Source organism: Heliangelus exortis, chromosome 2 (assembly GCF_036169615.1).
Source record: "Heliangelus exortis chromosome 2, bHelExo1.hap1, whole genome shotgun sequence".
NCBI lineage: Eukaryota > Metazoa > Chordata > Aves > Apodiformes > Trochilidae > Heliangelus > Heliangelus exortis.
In genome coordinates this window covers 5,675,877-5,697,691 of record NC_092423.1, presented here as the reverse complement: position 1 = coordinate 5,697,691, position 21,815 = coordinate 5,675,877, and the positions used below count along the sequence as shown (strand labels likewise).

At 41.1% G+C, this 21,815-nt stretch overlaps 1 protein-coding gene across 1 annotated transcript in view; it reads right to left on the bottom strand.

Annotated features, from left to right (window-relative positions):
* Positions 1-21,815, bottom strand: part of OXSR1 (oxidative stress responsive kinase 1) — an 86,084-nt gene that overhangs the window by 4,028 nt on the left and 60,241 nt on the right. Inside the window, exons 6-16 of the mRNA XM_071734631.1 lie at positions 18,902-19,011; positions 15,392-15,493; positions 13,468-13,601; positions 11,325-11,373; positions 8,993-9,058; positions 8,707-8,829; positions 6,025-6,060; positions 4,716-4,871; positions 2,136-2,209; positions 1,012-1,064; positions 433-501 (exon numbers count right to left, since the gene is read on the bottom strand). Coding sequence (XP_071590732.1) covers positions 433-501; positions 1,012-1,064; positions 2,136-2,209; positions 4,716-4,871; positions 6,025-6,060; positions 8,707-8,829; positions 8,993-9,058; positions 11,325-11,373; positions 13,468-13,601; positions 15,392-15,493; positions 18,902-19,011 — 972 coding nt within the window. The remainder of the gene's footprint in view (positions 1-432; positions 502-1,011; positions 1,065-2,135; positions 2,210-4,715; positions 4,872-6,024; positions 6,061-8,706; positions 8,830-8,992; positions 9,059-11,324; positions 11,374-13,467; positions 13,602-15,391; positions 15,494-18,901; positions 19,012-21,815) is intronic.

Sequence of the window (21,815 nt, the reverse complement as noted above, 5' to 3'; positions counted from 1 at the left end):
AAATCTCACCTGCTGCACAGGACACCTTTATTAAGAAAACTGTTGCTAGAGGTTGCTGCCTTCATGCACACTTCCTTCCCCAGCCCTACTTCAAACAAAAAAAACCCTGGCTGGTTCCAGTCCCAGACCTCTCTTGCACAGGACCTGTGAGCAGTACAGGCTTGTGCAGCCATTTGGCAGTGTGGATGTGTCAGATGAGAATGATTTAGCTAATGTACTGATTAGCCCTCTTTTTGCATTAGAAGGAACATTTCTTATGTTTCCAGCTATTTTTGTAGACTGGAGATTGCCTAAATGCACTGGCACAGAACTAACACCAGAACCAAGGCCACAGAAAACTCATCTAGCAGCCACTAATCAGGTCTTCTTAAACATACAAAAAAAAAAAAAAATTTACTGAAATGGTTAGAGGAGAAAAGAATATGTAATTACCTATTACCAGATCCCTGCCATCAACAAGACCTGCTGAAATGAGTTCTTGAGACACACCATCAGCAGTATCTGTTGGGGAGAAACCCAAAACCAATCACTACTTAACAGAAGTTGTCCAACTGATGAAGGCATCACACAGAAACCTGACAGAGCTTCAACAAACCAAGCAGCAAAACTCCTTTACACAAGACAGGTATCAGGTGCAATTAGACAGCTCCAAACCATGCCATCAAACCCTGCTCTGGAGTCCAAAGAGCTGCACACTTTGGTCACATCCATGAGTTTTATAAGAAAATTGTCCAAACATGGGCTCCAGAGCCATCAAACCCTCCTCTGGAGTTCAAAGAGCTGCACACTTTGGTCACATCCATGACAGTTTTACAAGAAGGGTCTTCTCACCAGCAGTGTCCCAAGAGCTACTGATCAGCCCAGCCCTGAGGCAAGTGCTAGAAACCTCTTTAGGAAGGGACTGGGGACTGATGTTTGTACAGGGTCACCACACACACAGCTGCACAACAAACACACAAGTTCCCAGTCACCAAAACCATCTTCACACACTGGAGTTTCCCACCAGCTCACCTCTCCCTGGGGTGAATTCAAATCGAATATCATTGAGCTCTTTTTTTGAATTCCTGTGGAAAGAAGAGAATTTTTTATAGAAGAGAATTTTTTCTAGACCAGACCAGCTCATTCCACTGATGGGTTCCCTCCCCAAAAGTACTGAATAATCTCCAAATTGAATTCATTCCCCTCAAAGGGCAAAAACCAATTAATTGGGGGGGTGTCTGGAAGCATTTGGTCTGCCTCTCAACCTGGAAGAGGCTGAGTGCCTGAAATGCAGAGTGGGTGGGTGAGTGGGTGAGTGGGTGAGTGGGTGAGTGGGTGAGTGGGTGAGTGGGTGAGTGGGTGAGTGGGTGAGTGGGTGAGTGGGTGAGTGGGTGAGTGGGTGAGTGGGTGAGTGGGTGAGTGGGTGAGTGGGTGAGTGGGTGAGTGGGTGAGTGGGTGAGTGGGTGAGTGGGTGAGTGGGTGAGTGGGTGCCACCTCTCTGGTCTAAGGCCATGTTGTTCCATGATTCAGCACCTCCTGCCTGTCAGCAGAGAGGTCCTTGGAGCACTCACTGACTGCAGATGCACACACATCATGCAGCTGTTCAGGAATGACAGACAATGCTCAGCAAGTCCCAGCTCAATGCCTATCAACAACCAAGATGCCCACAGAATGAGAGGCAGGTTCCTTATGTGACTGAAGTCATGTGTGGTCACAGCAGAATGAGCTTACACTGCTTTTCCTGGCTATTTCTAGGGACACAAACAAGAATCCATGCACTGAAGAGGACAAAAGCTCTTCACTCCCAGAACTGGCATTAAGTTGACCAGTGAGATGGTGCAGCACAAAGGCAAAACACCTGGATGGATCCCTGATTCCCCTCAGGGAACACAGCTAATCCCTCCTTTGCACCCCATTAGAGTTTAGGAATATTTATACAAACAACAAAAGCTTTTCCAATCTACACCTCCTGCCAAACTACAGTAGAAGAGAAACTTTTTCTGGGTCCCAGTTTTGGATGAGTGGATGAAATCCAAGCTGACAAACAACATATCACCACCAGCTTTGTCATGAAAAGGCAGGATGGCAGGAGGCACTACAGTGTCCCTTTCCACACAGGTTCACTTAGACAGAACAAGTCAGTTTTCTGTCCTTACCTTAACCTTAGTACAAGGCTGATAGGGACTTTTGTATCTTCCTGTACCGGAGCTGCAGTAGGGGCAGGTGGGGCCTGCAATAAGATAAGATAATTTTAAAGGAGAATAACACTTCCTTTATCTGGTTTATTAACTAGAGATAAACTATAAATACAAATAAAAGTTTAACTCAGCACTGGAACTATGACACAACAGCCCCAAAGAAGACAGACTAATGAAACAGGAGAACTTCACATTTAAACACTAACCCAGGAGGTTCTCTCTGCAATTTTCTCACAAAAAGTAAGAGCTACAGAGCTTTGAGAAATACCAAAATGGCACTAATCTTCAAAATGTAAAAAAAAACCTATTTGCTTTGCCTAAAATCTTAGGGTATGGGGGCATTCATGACAGCTTCAAGACCTCCTGTGTTTTAATCCCTGACCCAAACATCTGATTTAAAATCCTGATAAGAGTTACAAAGAGTATCTAGGAAATAATTTAACTGGCAGACTAACATGTACTGTGTTACTTTTTTTTTTTTTGTCAAATCAAAGGCTTTAAGAGTATTTTGTAGCAATTTTATAGCTGCCCATTTTCACTTCTAAATTACTTTTGAGTACCTACTGGAATGTGTAATCAAAGCATTTTATATGGGTCAGCAGCAGATTTCCAGTACAAAAGATCCAGGAGGTGTCCAATCAACCACCAAAAAAAAAAAAATATTGAACAGAAGAGAGAAAGTTTGGTTACTCTTCTACTGTCCAAGTTATCTTGCACAAACTGAGGTAGGGATTTCAAATCTGCAGTAACAAGCCATACAGAACACTGGGATGACAATTTAAGCCTAGAATACTTGACCAAATTCTTCATCTAGATCACCTGCTTTTTCATAAGAGAAAAAAAATAACCTTTTGCTTAATTACTTAGTAAAATACTAATTTTACTCCATTAGTTGGTTCTCTTGCACCAGCAATGGAGCTCAGGGCTTGTTATCATAACCTTGTTTCTGCTGAAGCAGAAAGCTTTACCAGGTCACTGAAAGCAAACAAAGGTTCAGAGAAGCCCAGAGGTCTGCAAAACAGTAACCAAGCAGCTCTGAGAACTGGAGGAAAGCTACAAAGAACACCACACACTGACACAGGGCTGTAAAGAAGAACCTGTTGACCAAAAAGAGCTATAAAAATGAACTCCAGTGACACCAGGAGCTGTAAGGAAGAACACAGACAAAAATATGAACTTCTCCTTAGGACAAGCTATCAACAAATAAGCTATTGAGCACTAGTGGCAAGGAGCAAGATCCTCTGCTAGTGAAAAAAATCAGAACAATTCCACTGAGACCAAACACTGCTACTTCATTTTACCAAACCAAGAGTCCTGGCCTTCACTGCTGCTGGTGTTTCAACTGCTGCATAAAATTCAGCAATTAAACACTGGCCCTTTTTCAAGAGATTCAAAGGGGTTTGATTTAAGTATTAAAACTTATTTTTAATGGAGCCAAGAACATGTCAGACCCCAACTTCATTATTTTTATTTAATGACTAGTGCACTGTCTCCAACAGTTTTGTAAAAGGAAACATGAGCTGACTGCAGGGAAGCAATATCATATCTTTCTAAGTTCTTTTAAAATTATATAACATTTCTAGGAAGGAGTAAGCCTGAGAGTTATTTTTCTGACCAACACTGCCAAGTCTCTTCCCCTTAAGTCTGCCAAAGGATGATGGCAGCTCAGTTCTCTCCAAAACTGACAGCCTCTCCCCACCAACAAATAAGAACATCAGTGTCTCTTACAGAAAAAGGTGCCATCATCCAGCAGGCTGGCAAACTCTGCAGTGCTTTTTACTTCAGCAAACCACAAGACATGTTGCAAGTGGCTCAGTTATGATTTGGGTTGGCCATTTTTCTCTTTTTACAGAAGTCAGAGCTCTTTCCTGACTTTGCTGTGCCTGCCTATCTGACCTAAATTCTACACTTCAGGGTGACACAGCTACAAATTAAACACAAACTTGTCAAGCTTTCACATTCTCTGTACTTCTCAAAGGACCACTCTGCTCTCTGTTTGAAATGGAGTTGTATGAAAGCACCACAAGATTCAGTTTCCCAAAGATGGAGTTTATCCACATTTTCCTGCTGCAAGGAGAGTTTTAAACTAGATCTCCTGTCTCTCAAGACTGCTCCAGGCTGCACTTTCTAGCTTCTTCCTCTCATGGTTCTCTCCAGTTTTATCCCATAGATGCCAGGGTTGCTGAGATGCACAGTCAGAGCCTGTTTATGCTGCACCTTAAATACCAGGAACAAACAGCAACCACTTAAATGAGATTCTGCTTTTTTCTTACCTTTAACCTTACCTCCAGACAAGAGTCCACACCCTGAAGAGCATAAAAATCACTGCTCCTCCACAGAGTAAGAAAGGAAAACTGCTGAGCCCACAACTATTTCTTTTGCAAACCACCAGGCCAGCTTGGGTCACTTGTGCACAAACAGCAGCACTACTGCAACTCCAGACAAGCAGCTCTCAAGGTTTTGTGTCCTTTTAGCACTTCTTGAACAGAATGGTGAAGTGCAAAGCTGAAAGGTGGTACACAGCAACTCTGGTCTTACCTGGGCTGCTGCTGGGGCTGCTGGAGGAGCCTGACTAGGTGGAGGTACAGCAGGTTGAGGTTGTGCAGGTGCCTGTCCTGCAGCCTGAGGTAGTTGAGTAGGTGCCTGTGCTGGAGCATTGAGTGAAGGACCTGTAGGCTCAGTTGATGGGAATAGCTGCAAGCAAAAAGGCAATTTAACAAAAAAAGGGAACTCTGAGTTCTCACTCAAGCAACAACTTTCAGAAAAGTGTCTGCCTGCCACCTAAATTCTTCAAAAAACACAGGAGAACACTATTTAGGATTAAGCTTAAAGTTAGCCCCTTGCAATTTAAAAATGCAATTGATTTGAGGCTGAGGTAAAAGAGCTTTAATGAAAGTTGAATCTTTTTTCTCTGTTGCATAATTGAGAACAGAAAGTGATTTTGACACTGTAAGCTTCATGGCATTCCTTCAGTGTGCCCTCTAACTCTGTTAAACTGCTGGAAATATAAATTATCTTGAATATTGAAAACCTGAGCAGCAGACCTCCAAATCTCACCATATACCTCAAGGAATGTATCAAAATGGGGAAATTAATCCCAAAGGGATTCTGGTTTCCAGCTCTTTGAATAGAGTTCATGTGAAATCATAATGCCAGAACTGCAACCTTTCTTAAGGTCTCTCTTTATAATCAATCCATGGAAACAGATGAATGAAGAACAAGACAGTCTAACCCAAGAGGAATTTCTAGGAGACAGATCTGTTTGTATCTTTCCACACAGGTAGGGAAAAGACAGACCTAGCACTGTCTCTGCAAGATAAGCATTCTCTGTCACTGCAATTTAAGATACACAAATATTCCTAATGTGGGAAAAAACAGGAATTGAAGGCAGATTATAAATTGCAATGGAAGCCTTGTTTGCTTTAAAATACTACTACAGATTTATTTCACAGTTCTGAGCATAGGTTCCAAACCAGTAAATTAGCCTATACAAACTAGGTATTTTAAACTGTGTTCTGTTGGGGTTTTTTTTAATGAGGAAATCAGAACAGTTGTTTTGCTTAGATTGCTCTTGTAGCCAATTCATTACTTATAACAAACAGACTTTTGCCAAAGCAAATAAAGCTGAAAAGAGATATACACCAAACTTACCTCAGAAAGGCTTCCTAGTGTTACACAGCTAATGATTCCTTTTAGAGAGTGTTTTCAAGCAGAGCTCAGCTAGATACTACCTTCTACTTCAAGCAGTATTGTTTTCAAAGGCTAATGAAAACACATTCCTTGCAAAACCAGCAATAACTAGGAGTCACCATTTTGGGAAGTGATATAATTTGCAATTAAAACTTACCTCGGAATTCTGTACAGGTTCTTTCACTCTAGGAGACTGAAAAAGAGAAAAAAGCATGTCATTGCCTGGACAAATTGAAACTTATTGATGAGATAGACTTGTCAGAACCATACTGGATGTAAGAAATCTACATAATTGCTTTCATATTTTTTATATTAATAAGTATAATAAAAGGGACACCCCACAGTTTGTTGGCAACCTAATCATACCATACAACCCAGAAACAGTCATGCTTCAGAACCTGCAGTTGGTGTTTACAGTGCCACACAATACCCTAAGCTGCTATCACCATTAACCAATAGCAAAATCCAGTAGTGCTGAAGATCCTTCAGACTGAATCAAATTACTTGTGTATCAGAATGGCAAAATCCATTTTAAGCTACCCAAGCCTTGAAGATAAGCCACATGAAGTCTGCCTTGCTGAATTCTGCCAGAACACAACCCCTTAATAAGCTTAGGGTGTGCAAACCAACTTACTTAAACCATACAAGAAAAGAAAAAAAAAAAAAAAAAAAAATCAGCCTTACATGTGCTGCTTTATAGAATGAAAATCTTTTGCCTGCTCTCCTTGCCCTTGGACTCTGCCCTATGCCACACTCTCCATGAGAGAAAGCAGAAAATTGAAAGCTCTACCCAAATTCAGCAGAGAAACAAAGAGATCAGTGGAAGAGGGAAAAGCATATTTACAGCAATGTGAGAAGTCTTTGCTTATCAGTAACATAAAGGAAACATACATTAGCTATTCCACTGAGCAGGAAGGAATTGCCAAGTATTCCTGTAAAGTCCTGCAATTAAGAGAGCCTGCAGCTTTCACTTCTAACAGGTCTAATTACCCTCTGGAGACAGACAGGTGGGACAGCTTGGTCCATGCTGGGATTAATAAAATAAATGTTCCTTCCCCACACAAGAGTCTAAAAGACAGGTTGTGATTAAGACAGTACAAATGTGACAGAAAAACTGAAGTCTCAACATGCAAACATCTCATCCTGAGCCAGTTTATACACTGACCAGTGCAGATCAGAGCCATTTGTAACACAGGACCCCGAGGCCTCTCAGGAGAGAAAGTAAAAGCTTTTATTCTCAGAACAGCAAGTTGCAAAAAACCCTCTGGCCAGGAAGAGAAGAACAGCTCCTTCACAGTGACTGTGTGTGAACAGGATGAGGAAGAAAGTCATGCAGCTGGGAAGGTAAAGGTTGAAATCCATCTCACTCTGTTGATCCTTCACTTGACAGGTAGCAGGCAGGATGGAAAACGTGGCATTGCTCCTAGAGATAAAAGCCATGCTCCACATCTGCAGCTCCATTCTTTCAGGCACAAGGCTCACATCCAAGAGCACCTGGATGCCTCAAGGAATCACTCAAAAGGAGCTTGTCTGAAAGATCAGTGTGATAGACACTGTACAGACAAGAATGGAAATGCTGGCCCTGCCCTACAGCTAACAACAAACCCAGATAAATGGCCAACAGAAGTAAACTGAGGAAAGACAGAAAGGAAACAGGATAAACATTTAAGATGTTTACCTGATTAAGGCACAAATGGGATGACTTTGGGGATGTGCTAAAATATATTAATTCTAACTTTTGCTTGTGTAATCAGGGATGATGTGAGGAAGCAGTGAAATGTGACCACACTGCATGCCACTATTGAGCAAGGGAAGGTGAATGATTTAAGAGCCCACACAGCACAATTGTTCTAATTTGACTTCAAGGTTTAAAAAACAGAGAGGAAAGAAGTTTGGTAAATCTTCACATCCAAAAGGTAACATTGAAGCCAGCATGTCAGTTATTACTTATATATTGATGGTTAATCAATAATCATGCTTCAAACTAATACTACTTTTTTTCCCTTTCATACTGAAAAGCTGCCTCTAAAAAAAAATCCTCCACTGTCTCACTCTTTCAATTCCAAAATTATTAAAAAACAGTCCACATCAAGCTACCACTTGTAGTGACCAGGGAACAGGCAAAGCCATTACAGTCTGAATACACACTGTTGCCCAAAGGGAAAGAAGACAATCTGGATATTTAATGTAATCTTAGTTGATCATTATGCATTACACCTCTGTTTCTGGGGGTTAGCCTGGGTTTGGAGTTCTTATGTGTATTCTGGGAGAGGGGGAAGTGTTTTTTGAAGTGTTTTCAAGTGCTAGACAAATCCCTGTGATTTCAGGGATGCTGTAACATTTTCTGGGACTAATTGACATCAGTGTAATCAAGGGGGCAGAACCAGGCCCTGAGTGTTTCCACTATCAGCCATAAGCACAGGCCCTATTGATTTTAACTCCACCCTAGAGAGGGCAGTAGGACAAAGCCTCTCCTGACACTTCTCGAAGAAAGCACCTCAAGCAGTCAGATAAACTGAAATAAATAGAATAAAAAGAATATCCTAGCTCAAGTGAGTTAGTATGCTGAGCTGGGAGCAGATTGTTTGAATTCATATTCCCAGTTATGCTCAACATCCCTAAATGACACCAGCTGTGCCCCAGAATAATGACAGGAAAGAGATCAATACAATTTAACCTTTGGTCTGCTTTCTCTAGGTCAACTACAGACTTGGAGGAGAAGGACTATGACTGTGTTTCATACTTAAAACAAGGCCACGTGCTTCCCAGGATGATTCAGATGTACCACAGTGAGTGAACAAAACAGAGACAGTAGGGCTGTCAGAATTTGAGGACCCACCCTGAGCTGTGAAATTGCTGCTCTGCCTTCCTCACTTTCTTCATCTAGTTCATCATCACTCCATTCCCAGCCACCATCTTCAGTCTTGTGAAGACGTCCGCTGGAACCTGGGACTCTTCGGACCTGCTCAGCACAAAGACAGAAAACAGACACTTCAAGAAGACAGTTTCTGGAGTTGATCTTTTGTTTGTTTTGGGTTTTTTTTGTAGAAATAGCACAGAAACATCTTAAAAAATAATAGGACTAATAGGAATGTTAGAGCAAGAGCCCAGGAGGTTTTCAGTACCTTTTTGGATCTTTCAGTGATTGTTGGTGCTCTCTGCAACATCTTCTCTTGCAAAAATTCTTTATTCTGCAAAAGAAAAAATACCAAACATTTGTATTGCTGAAAGCACCCCTTGATCCTTTCAGTATCTCTAATAAAAAAGACCTGTTAAGCAGCTTCCAGTAGAAGATGTTTTATATGTTTCATCCCCATTCCCCCAAAGACACCAAAACCTTTCTTCCTGTGGAGCACAGTACACAATGTTTCATCCTAAGTAACTTCTCAGTTAGTGGTAGCACTTTCTCTGTGCAAAGTGATAGGGAATTAACAGTCAAGGAGTTGTACACTATTCTGCCTGATTTACTAGGGAAAGCACTTATTATATCACAGCATCTGATACCCTGCTGAGACACTTGGAATTCTTCCATCCACAGATACCACACCACCTGGATCCAGCCACTGTGCTTTATCTTGCTCCTAAATTTATGCCTGGCCAGCTGCCAAAGGCAAACCTCAGATGTCAGGCAGGCTGGGATGCAGGAACCTCTTTATGCTGGAGTAATGAGACAGAGGAATTGGGGCAACAGGAGTGGCTGGAAAAACGTCCAGCCTGTGAAGTTTAAAGAGGAAGCAAACGCGGTGATCAGAACTTAAAATTCTGGGAAACTGCTGTGACATTTTATTGTATTAAATTTCCTCTTTGGCAAGGTACTCCAGACTGGCTAATGTCAGGGTTCCTGAGTGTACCACCTCCCAGCTGCTGAACTACAGAGCCAAAGTGCAGGAGAAGCAAGGACCCTGGCACTAGCACTGGGATCTGGCTGGGTATTCCACACCAGTGGGGTTGGGTGGCCCATGAAGTGCTCCCAGATCTCCCCCATGATGGTTTCCTGCCCAAAGGACAGAGAGCCTCAAGAGACACGGTGTAACTTCCTGATAAGTGGGTCCTCAGCATTGTCAAAACATATTTTACATAACATAGGCTGTATTTAAACATATGGTTCACTATGGATGTATAGAAGTTGGACTCTTCTGTCCTCAAGACACAGCTGTCAGCTTGGCAGGGGCTGAGGTATGAAAGTAATTTAACACCAAGTGTTAACTGGCACACATTTTCACTTTGGGTGCAGCTTTAAGCATTGCCTCATTTACAACAATGTTAATTTTCTATCACCACATATGCTAATATGTTACTCTGCAGCAGCTTAATGAAAGCTTGAAGAAGATTTAACAGACAATGAAGTATGGCATGAACCAGAACTCGCATGACCAAGCAGAGAAAGGTCAGCAATGTGTAAACCATCTTGTCACTCTGGACACCAGGAGTGCATCCAGTACACAGATAAAAAAATATTCAGCTGTCTAAAACCCCATTATGGAGAAGGAAACCCCAGTTAATACCATCAAGAGTCCAGGCCTCAATTAAACTTGCCCTAAAGCCAATTCCTACATTTCATAAATTGGATCACTCTCTACTTCCTCCATTGCATTTCTTAGACATCTGTCAGCATTAACAGGACATCAAGTCCTGTACAGACACCCAGATGTGGCCACATTCATTTAAGCAGCTTAATCCAGAAGCTAAAAACTACTCTGATTAGTTGATCCTGCTGTGCCATCCCAGGTATCAGGTATCTTTTGACAGTTTAATCTGTGTTCTGCTATAAAACCCATGTATTGGGATCACAAACACACCACAGAAAAAATATAAGAGAAAAGGTTTCCTCATTCCCATGGGAATACAGATTCTCCCCTGTGTTTCTGTCTGTCTCCCTCAGTAAAACCTTTCACACTGCATATGCACTGATCTCCAGGCAGTAATTATATAAATGCTCACTGGCAGTTCATTTCAAGGTTAAAAATGGGAATTTCCTTCTCTTTTGTATCAGAGAATTTCACTTTCCATACATCAACACGGGTGTCACAGTTTTAAGTAGCTCTCTGCACAGTGGGCCTCATTCACTGCTTTCCCTATAGACTGATTAGAGTTTATGAAAATATATTTCATAATTTATGAAAATATATGTATGTCAGTTACATTTGCTGACAGAGACCTTTATGGTTGGACAGGCAGCCAGAATGGCAACATTACAAGAGAAGAAAAAGAACCCCAGAAGCCACTTGAAAAAACATTTAAATGCTCACAAATTTATAGATAATATCTCTCACTAGCAGAATACACAAGGAGGTACCAAAGAAGGGTTTCATTCTGGTTGCTCACAATTCAACTTGCTCAGCTATGCTGGTGCTAAGTGGAACAGCCCACACTTGTGCCAATAAAGCTGTCACCATACCTCTGAAAAGTCCCCTCCACAACCTCTGCACAGATAAATTTCAGGAAGTCTTTTCTTACCTTTGCTTTCGTGAAAAATTTGTGTCTTAACAGTTCTGCAGCTGTTGGTCTGTCAATAAAAAAGATGTAGAAAAGACAATTATAAATGCTCCCTTTCAACACAACAGGCTTCCAGGTTGCTGCAGCTTGTTGGGATATGGTATCTCTCAAGGGCACCAACTTCTTCTGCACAGTTCTCCTAAAATCAGTCAATGTATTCCAAGTAAATTTTACACCAGCAATCTTTTAAACACTCCATGTATTCTGATCCATGCACATTCTGTTCAAAAGCAGTGAATATATTGGGGGTGGAGGGGAGAAGTTGCTCCAATTTTGACACTGAACTTGAGTCTTGGAGACAGTTTGATAGGGTTACAGAAACAATTTTGTTCAAAACTGAAATGAAGAATCATCACTTACAGCAGGAGTGCAGTACCTGCCACATGCAAGTAACAAAGAGTCATTACAGAAAAACTTGATTATTTGTGTGTAAGTAGTTCTATTAAACACAGGTGGGACAATTTACCCTTGTTTAACAGAAAAGGAATGAGAACGAATTATTTTTCACCTTTAATATAAACTTGAGGTTAAATACTGGAAAATAAGACACCCCTTGTTCAGTTTAGGAGCTTTCTAAAGACTCAGGCCTATATGAGAAAGTACAAGCTCACAGCATTTCCCACTCTGCAAATTGTGCTTAAATAGTAACAGAGTTTAATTAGTGACTTGCAAATGCCATTCATCACAGGGTTGATTTCAATTCAGACTAAAAAAAAATGTCATCCACTAAAATCAAGGGAGACCCAAAAATAATTAAAAAGCAATTGCACAAAATTTTTCTCTTTAAGAACCCATAGAATATGCCTAAGTGTATCTGATTCTTCAGTTGCTTTTTATGGGCTGACCTCCTGCTCCCCCAGTGAGGATGATGCCAGTGGCTGTTAGTGGTGCTTGGGAAAATAGAAGGGGTGTGATTTGGTTTAATTCTGATCAGCACACATTCTAACCTGCAGGGATAGGATATGCTTTAGAAATGAGAATAAAAAAAAACATTGTTGGGAAAAAAAACCCTGCTATCAGCATTTATCAAGCACTCCACTGGATTCATTAGGTATTTCAAGTGTAAAGCTTGTTAGGAGGGAGAGATCCAATCTCAGTGCGTGAGAAGCCTTTGTTCTGGATCTGTCACAAGAGGGAACTGAAAAATGTCTTCATTATCATTATTTTATGAAGGGACTTTTTCCTTTCCAGAATTAGTTTGCTTTAAGTGAGGGAAAAAAAAAACAAGGAGGTATAAAAACTGATCTGTGGGAACAATGGATCCTTTACCTTTGAATTTTAAGGAAGATTGTTTTTAAAGCAGGATGAACACTCCTTTAAACAGCTTCACAGCCTGGCAAAGACTGACTTCCCTCCACAGAAATCCATCTGAGCTATCCTGTGTGACAGGCTGTGGCTTTTAAACAGTGCCATAGACAGCTGGACCCTCCTGCAGCTTTGAAGGATGCCACAGCACAACGATAAAATGTTACCCTGGGAAAACCACAACATATGTACCACCCCCTTGGTTGTGTTTCTAACATCACAGAGCAGTCAAGTCACTGTTACAGGGAAGACTGGAAGTGTCACCAGGTCACTTACGCAAGCTGCATTCATGAAAACACGTTGGTAAAACCTGACACTGTTTTTCCTTTCATTTCCTCCCCCCAAACCCAAATATTGCTTGCAATTAAACAAGTCAAAACTACACTGAAAGCCTTCTTTGCGCTGGCAAATTTTTTAAAGTTTATTTGTGAAGCTCTGCAAGTAAACACGTATTGCCCAACGTGTAATTTCTGATTTATAAACACTGAGCAGGCTCTGACTGGGAACAAAACATGAACTGCAGTCACCTGCTGGAGGTGGCAAGGGGAAGAATGGCACTACACATGCAGTGGACTGGGATGCACCCTCATTAACTCAAATGGAAGATGTTGCCAGACATTTATCCTTAAAAATAAGGACAGCCAAGAGAATCTGCTGCCACACAGGGAGACTGCTGTGTTCATTGTGACTGACAGGCTGGAGGGGTAGAGAATGTACTAGCTTCAAAAGTATAGAATACAGTGAGTTTTGTGGTTTTGTTTTAAGGGTGTGGGGGTTTTTTATTTACTTTTGTTCTTACCTTTTTTCAGGGTCTTTTTGTAGGCACGATGAAATCATCTTCCTAAATGATTTCCCATACTTCTTCAGCATCTCCTTATCTTGCACACCAGTTTCCAAAGATGGGGGATCATTTTGTAGTGTCAGCATTAAAACCTGAAAGAATTATGTCTATTGGCAATGAGATTTTTCTTGGCCTTTGTTACAGACAGTTCTTGAGAAAACTATTGTAGGCAATCATTTTCATCAAGCATCTGTGTCAACAAGGGCTGTTTCATGGCCGTGGCTCTCTGAGGATAACCTGAGTTCAGAGTGAAGCCACTTAGGATTTAGGCTGTCTCCTCACACCCACCAGACAGCAAAAATTTACCTACCTTCTTCCCCCAAGGCAATTACAGGGTCTCCTCTTCCCTCTACTTCCCAAAGTGACCAACTTTGTAGAAACAACTATTTTCACCACCTTTACCCCTCTGCAAATTCTGCCAGCTGAGAGGTTCAAGACTTGTACAACAGGATCTACAGAGAATTACTTCCACCTCCTTTCCTTGGGGAGGCAGGCTAATTTATACCCAACTATTTACACCACTGCTTCCCATCCTCTCTCCTGGCCCACAGAGCAGCCTGCAAGCCAAACACAAGATTGGGATGAGCTGTCAGGCCTGTGTGGTGTCATTAAAGTTCTGCATAGCAAAACTTCTACCAGTCTTCCTCATCTGAGATGAGCAGCTGTACAAGGCATTAGATTCCAAGGCTCTGTTTAGATCTCCCTGCAGGTATTTCTTAGCTAGGAATGAAATTAATGTAAAAGCAGAAAAGCAACATAAAAAAAAAACAGTAAGTGAAGACATTTCTCACACAAGTACCCATCAAGCCAAACTGATTATTTCCTTCACAGCACTCCTATTCTGAAGGAAAGGAAGAAAATTACTCATTTCCATTTTCACTTGTCACCTACATACACACGAATATCTATTTTTAGAAAAGGAAGCAGCACATAGCACATTTAAATAGCTTTCAGCAGCTATACTGCTTAGGGCAGCAAGAGCCCATCAATCTAGCTGAGATTATACAGTCCATGACAGAATTCCCTGCCTTTTTCCCCTCTCCTTGGAGGGTCACTTAATGCATTTTGCTGTGTATCAAAACTTATCTGCAGTGAAATACAGCTACATTCAATAAATAAAACACAGAAATTCTATTGCAAGGTGCATGACTGGAACCCATACCTAACAGAACTGGAGCCTCAATTCTGCCTACTGTATGACAACACATGATGCCTAAAAGGCAATCTTTGTATTCAAAGCTACAACCCACACACTCAAGACCCAATTAACAGAAGTAGAACTTGCAGAAGCTACTACAAAATGCTACCAATAATCACAGCACAGGAAGAAGCATCAATGGAAACAGCATCATCTAAATCAGCAACACATTTCCCTGTACCCCTCACTGCTCTGACCTGATACAAACTTGAATGGCATTTTTAAACCACTCAGCTACTCAACAGTCCCTGCACAGAGATGACACGATCTTAAAATTAAGTTGGTTCTGCAAGAGTTAAACCAATGCCAAGTCCTGGTGTTTAAAGCAATACATGGATGTGACTTTTCTTATTCCTTAGGAGCTACTGGATTCCCAAATGCCATTGTAATTGTGGGGTGGGAGCCCTAAGAACATGTGCTGCCTTCAGACTCTCCAGGATTAAAACACACACAACTTTCCTCAAGAATGGTGACTCTGGTGAGACTCAGGATCTAAATAAGAAATGTGCTGTTTCAGACAATCCTGATTAAGTGGCTTGTTTTTAAAAGGTGATTTCAGATAAATCCCAGAACATTGTGATCCACAAGTTCAAGCTTGAACTAAACATGCTGGCCACATTCTTGGAAACACCCAGAGAACACACTGATCCTTTATCTTGCACAAGTATCTTGAGACCTGCTCACCTTCATCGGGGGATATTTATGGTAAGGAGCTGCCCCTGTAGCCAGTTCAATAGCAGTGATCCCAAAACTCCAGATGTCTGCCTTGAAATCATATCCCCTGACCTGAAAAATAGGAGAGAATGTTAGCATGTGCCTCTTGCAATCCTACACCACAACCCTCTTTTGCTTGTTACACATCCTTTTACCCTTTCCCTCCTTTCCCCTGAATTTTGGAAACACCAGCAACTCTGGTTAAAGAGATGGAAAGAACATTTTTTCCCTCCTCTCCCCCTCAGCTCCTTATTTCTTCTACAGGGTGCTTTAGAAGTCTAGTCTGATGAAAACTGTAGTTGTGAACAGTGTAACTAGCATTGCTCTGCCATAAACCTCTTCATACATGGAACACAAAGGGGCACTGGGTTAATCCAGGCTCTGCCTTCTGCAAAAAAGACACAGAGCCATTCAAGAGTATAATGAAATGCTCAGAGTCAGTAGATGGACTGTTAGCCCCTTGGGACATGTGCCTCACTCACACTCAACTGCTTAATCAATCTGAGTGCAAACATGCTCAGCCCTGAAATCAGTCCACACCAGCTCAGTACAAAGCCCCTCATTCCTGTCAGCAGACTAATATTTCCCTTCACTAATTAATAGTAGCTCCTGCACTTGACATTAAACACAGACTTGTTCAGGAAAATTTATAGCATTGCTTCCTCTCACGCACAGGAAAAAATATTTCATGTGCCAAAGCAGTTACTTCCTCATTATCATTAGGTAATATTTTGGCACTTGCTTTCTCCACGGCAGGGGAGAGACACCATGTACTAACTTCAAGAGCAGCAACTAAGTGTTACTGCTTAGAATGCTCTGTATTTCCCCAGCTAGACTATGGAAAAATGAATATTGATTCAGAGGACAGCTAACATTCTAAATCTGACCTAACAAGCTTTAGAAAGACTCATCACTCATTGTTATGAAGCCCAAACCATTCCCCAAATTATCTTTAAGATTATCTTGAACTCTAGCAAGCAAACTCTTGCACTATTTTTCATGTAATAAACTGAAGTTTATTATAACAAGAGGAGTTTCTCTCTTGCACTAATTTATTGAACTCCTTAAGCATCATTTTCATGTCCCTGAAAGATCTGAAAAGTTTCTTGAAGAGTTTACTGAAGCCATGATTTCAAGTCATTTAACTAAACACAGACACCTAGAATAATTTAAAAGAACACAGTGAAGGAAGAAATATGCTGTAAGGGTATTTTTTCTCCCCCTTCACACTATTTTTAGGTTTTGAGAATAACAGGGATGTTTCTTAGCTTTATCTTTCAATTAAGTCCTGCAGCACATCTATTAACTGTACAACTCTCCATTCCCCACCACAATTTTATCTGATTAGTGGAGAGGTTTTAGTAATTATAACCTATAAACCTGCATACAAATGAAGGTATGAAGTTCAAACTTTCTATAACAGTTACTCTTGACTTCTCCAATAAGTTTAAGCCACCACCATTGCAGTTAGCTTACAGCAACAACATTTATTTTCCTCAATTTTTTTTTTTTTCCATAAATCTGCCGATTGAAGGTAAATTAAAAGACAATGCCAGGCTACCATGTATTAGCATGCTGAAGGAACTTGATGATGCTAAAGTAAACCACATGCAATTGGGTTGATAATATCTGCATCTCAGAGGTGTTATAACCTACAGCAACCCCCTTCCTCCTCCTTTCCTGGGTTTCATAAAGTGGCTCAGAGTGACACCTGCTGGAAGGCAGCAAGATGATACAAACAGACATTAAAAGATTTCACAGCAGCATCTAAAATACCTCCTTACCACCTCAAGTCTGCAAGAAGCTAGACTGCAGAGCCTTCATGGAAGTATTAAGACTCCTCAGAAAATCTGCCTGCCTTCTTTGGAAACACAGCTCTTGCATCAAGAATCCGTTCTTGGCCACAAAAAGTTTTATTTGCCCTTTTTAGGGCTCTCCTTAAGCTCTTTCTTCCCCCATGGATTGCATTGTCCCCTGCAATGAACCAGGAGCAGCACCATTAGGTCCTGTGCACCAGGACAGGGCACAAGGTACAGAAAGGCAAGGGACAGCTTTGATCTGGCTTTGGAAACACTGACTACTCTATTTTTAAATCAACATTAAAAAAATAATAATAAAAATCCCACATATATGTCAGTGAAGCAGTTCAGAAGCAAATTTGCAAAGACTGCTCCTAACCCAGGGTGTCTTGTACCCTTCAGTGCCAGACTCACACCCTGGGGCTGCAGGAGGGCTGTAATGCACTGGCCCCTCAATGCCACCATGGGGAGCCACTGAAAAGGCTAAACGTTCCAAAAACCTTTCATCAATAGCAACTTGAAGGGCTGAGGTCATTTTTGGAGTTGCTTCAGTAAGCTTTAGATATATGAAAAAAAAAATGCATTTAAGTTCTACCACTGTTTTAGCTGCATTTCATTTTATATAAATGTAAGAGGGTGTCTTGTTCAAGTTCCTTCTAAGCTTCAAAATATTTTGTTGTGAACAAGGAGAAAAGTAACCAGGTGGATTTGCTTTATTAAAACTATGTTTTTCAACAACAGTTTTGCTTCAGGCTTGTTTTTTCTAGGTTTGTTTTTAAGGAAAAACAGAAAAAAACCCCAACTTATATTCAGTTGTATCTCTTCTTGCTGTTACCTCCACTGGTCAAAACTCAAACCCTGATTCCAGCCCTCTGTTGAACTGTTTTTAAAGGGGATAATTCTCATCATGCTTAGGGCACTGAATGTCAGTGCAACAGACAGCTACTACAAATGCCCTGTCAGGATTGTGGCATAATTTTATTTGTGGATCTTGCTCAGAAATGTGCAGCGATATTTTACAATAAACAAAGTTTCCAAGTGGTCTTCATCAGAAGTCACACAGAAAAAGCTTGTATAGTTTAGTTTAGAAATAGGGGAGGACAAAAAATGATCACTATCTCCAGCCAATGGGAAGAAGTGTGGGATCTTTTAGCTAGCCAAAAGAGCAGAGGAAGGTGGAGAGGCAAGCATTCCTCAGTATTTACAAACTAGATACTCACAAGAAGCCAAGAGAAACTAAAAAGCTGTCAACTACATGTTATTTTACTGCAATAATATCCCTCTGACACGTTGCAAGCAGCTACCCCAAATTCTCATATCTGCAAACACAGAAGAGCACAGTATTGAGCTGTGTATGTGTGTATTTACCACAGGTGAAGCTATTTATATTCTACCTCATATTTAGGCAAGAGGGATGGGCAAGTTAATCTTCTTTATGCAACAGCTGAGCTGTCTCATCCTTACCTGATGAGAAGCAACAGACCAAAAACCTACTGAACACTTAATACTCCCCAGTACAAGCCTGGCTGCAATGGGCAAATAAAAGAAAATCCAGTGGTTTTAAAAAAGCATTACAGAGGATGGCAAATGCCATCTGAGTTTGAAGTAAATACAGCCATTGCTGACAACAGGGATTTCCAAGCACAGATCAGCTAAAAGGTTACTCAGAAAAACAAATCACCTGCTCCATAACTTCTGGTGCCATCCAGCAAGGTGTGCCCACAAAAGTTTTCCTGACTTTATTCCTGGTAATGTCACCACCAGTGGCCAGAAATGCACTAACACCGAAGTCTGAAAAGAAAACAAAAGCAGATTTTATTAAGAACACATCCTGAGCCAAGTGAAGGGGTTGCCCCCTCTTTCCCTTCATATTCCCAGCCATCTATTAAGTCCTAGATCACATAGTTATGCATGAGGAGTTTCCTAATAAACAAAGAATGATCAACAGTTAGCTAAGTGTGCTGGTACACGAATGGTCTGCAGTCCTCCATTCAATTACTGGAGACAGCAGAGCTTTCAGTCCTGGCTGGCAGAGAGGAAAATTCCACTTTCCATTACAGCCCACTGGTCACATTACAGCCTGCCTGCACTCCCCCAGCAGACCTGCTAGTGTACAAACCTGCCTCTGACAGCCAGGGCTTTATTTACATTTGTATGCATACATAACAAGTAATAACTGAACTTCAGTGAGCAGCTGGTTAATATTTACTGCAGTGAAGTCAGGTACATTAAAAAAAAAAAAAAACAAAAAAAAAACCAAACCACACAGCTTCATAACATGCATCCTGCAGATTGGAGGTCCCAGCCCTTTAATTCTGGATGGTTTATTCTCAGAATAAAAGCTTTGCTTGATAAATCTTCCATCATTGAGATGCCCAGTGCTTTAACAGGAACTTGGATCAGTTCCTGAGGATGCAGCACATTACTAAATTGAGCAGCATGTGCTGCTAACCAGCCTGACCATCCTGGCAGGTATTCACCCTCTGCCCACTGTTACCCCCACCTGAAGCATCTTCCACAAGCTGAAGGATGCTCAAGGATGCCCCACGCATTTGCTGGTTAATTGTATTGCTTAAACTGTATCATTCTTTTTCAAGAAAAGTGTTTTCAAAGGTAACAGGGATGTTTTAGGCACTTAATCACAAAGAAAACAGGATCTGTGGAAAAAAGCAGCAGAGTATGGGGACAGCAATGAGATACAGTATGTTTGTTCAGAGAAGAGCACCACAAAAGGTTTGGCAACCAAGTGATTCAAGAGAGGATGGCAGAGCTTCCTGGGGGAAAAGTAAAATAAATCAGGTGACAGGGAAGCTGTAAACACAAAACTGCACAAGTATTTCTTACCAATTTCCTCTAAATTACACTGGTTATGTGCTGCAGAATTATAGGCTTGCAATGCCTCATTCTCCATAACTCAATTTTATCTGCTGCTTCCTTTCTTTTGTAAACACAGTACAAGTAATCAAAATCTTAAATGATGTTTTGCCTGATGACAGGTTTCAAGGTAAAGTCTGAAATCCAAGGGTTTTTTCCACATAAAACTGGAACATTACTGACCACAAATAGGTTGAAAACACTCGAAACTCAGCTGCCTGACACAGCTAACTGTAAATGTTACTCAGAGACTTTTACTCAGAGGAGCCATGGAGTTATTCCATGACTTTAGGATGTTGTCCTAGCTGAGGAAAAGATGGCAACAAAAGGTTCCTCTTCTCAACTTGCAAGCAATGGCATCTACTTGAGGTCAGTGCCAAGCTTCCCTCTGCACCAGCAGTGCAATCAGCCCCTTCTCACTGAGCTTTCAATGTTTGAGAAACACCACTGAAATTACCACCCAGGAGAAAAAGATGCTGAAAACTTCCAGCTCACTTAGGTTGGAGTCATCCAAGGATAGGAACTTAGTGTTCACTAAAATACTAGAGATGGAGAATAAAGCTGACATTAAAAGAAAATTGCAGAGAAATCACAGGGCTAACACAAACACAAGTAAATGACTATCATTAGGGTTCAGCTTCTTCCAGATGCACTGTCCTCCTCTCTTCCCTCTGCTTGGAGGGATCTCTAACTGCTAGCCTTGAAGTTTTAGCACATCGTGATGGATCACTACCCCTTTGTCAGCACTGAAATTTGTGTTTTTCTGGAAACCCACTTTTTGCAATCTTGATTTTGCTTTGAGATCATCCACGTGTGCACTCAGCATCTCTGCTGTTCTCGGAAAACTGCACGAGCTTCCTAAAAAGTTCAGAGCAAAATTACTTGCACTTTCCCCCTCATTATGGGAAGTCTCACAAGATCTATTGTTCTAAAGACAAGGACAATTAAAAGTTCTTTTTTAAAAAAGATAATACTAATAAAAACTTGTCCAAGTGCCATACACATATCATTGTGATGTGCTGTATTTGAACTTGTGTATATTATCTTACCTCAAGTTTCCATGCAGTCATTTTGAGGGTAAAGGAAATGCCATTCAAAGCAAAAGCATTCCAGCAGTAAAAACACAAGCCCTTTACACAGTGCACACAGCATTCACCACATTTCACAAACGTGGGTTTAATAAATTCCAGCTGGAAACTGTGCTCCTGTGTCAGCCATCTGAGGCTGGCAGAAAGCTTAAATGGAATTAAATTGTATTCTGCTACATGGTTGATTTATTCAATGTTTTCCCAATCTATTTCCCCTCATTTCCAGTGGGCTAAAACAGGCAGAACCTGCCTGTGCTATTCTCAAAACCATCTTCTCAAGTGCCATCTTACTAACTTCATCCACGTCCCTGATAGTTCTTAGAACTTGCCTGCTCTCAGGCAATTCTAAAGCAATAAAATAAAATCCTAACTACAAATTAATGTTCAATTCTTACTTCTGAGCAGTTGGTACAGCCTGCATCTCTCATTCTCTCTGCCACTGTAAAGTCTCCTCAGAAAGGCTGAACCAGAACTAGGTTATTGCAGATGAAGCAAATTGTAGAGTATGGAGAAAGTAATGAAATCCAAGAGGCAAAACATTTCAGAAATGTTCATGTTTGTTCTCTTCTCTGGCAGTTTGCACTCTGCATTGGCTCTCTGTGGTGGTACCTGAAAGGAGGAATTGGGACCTGT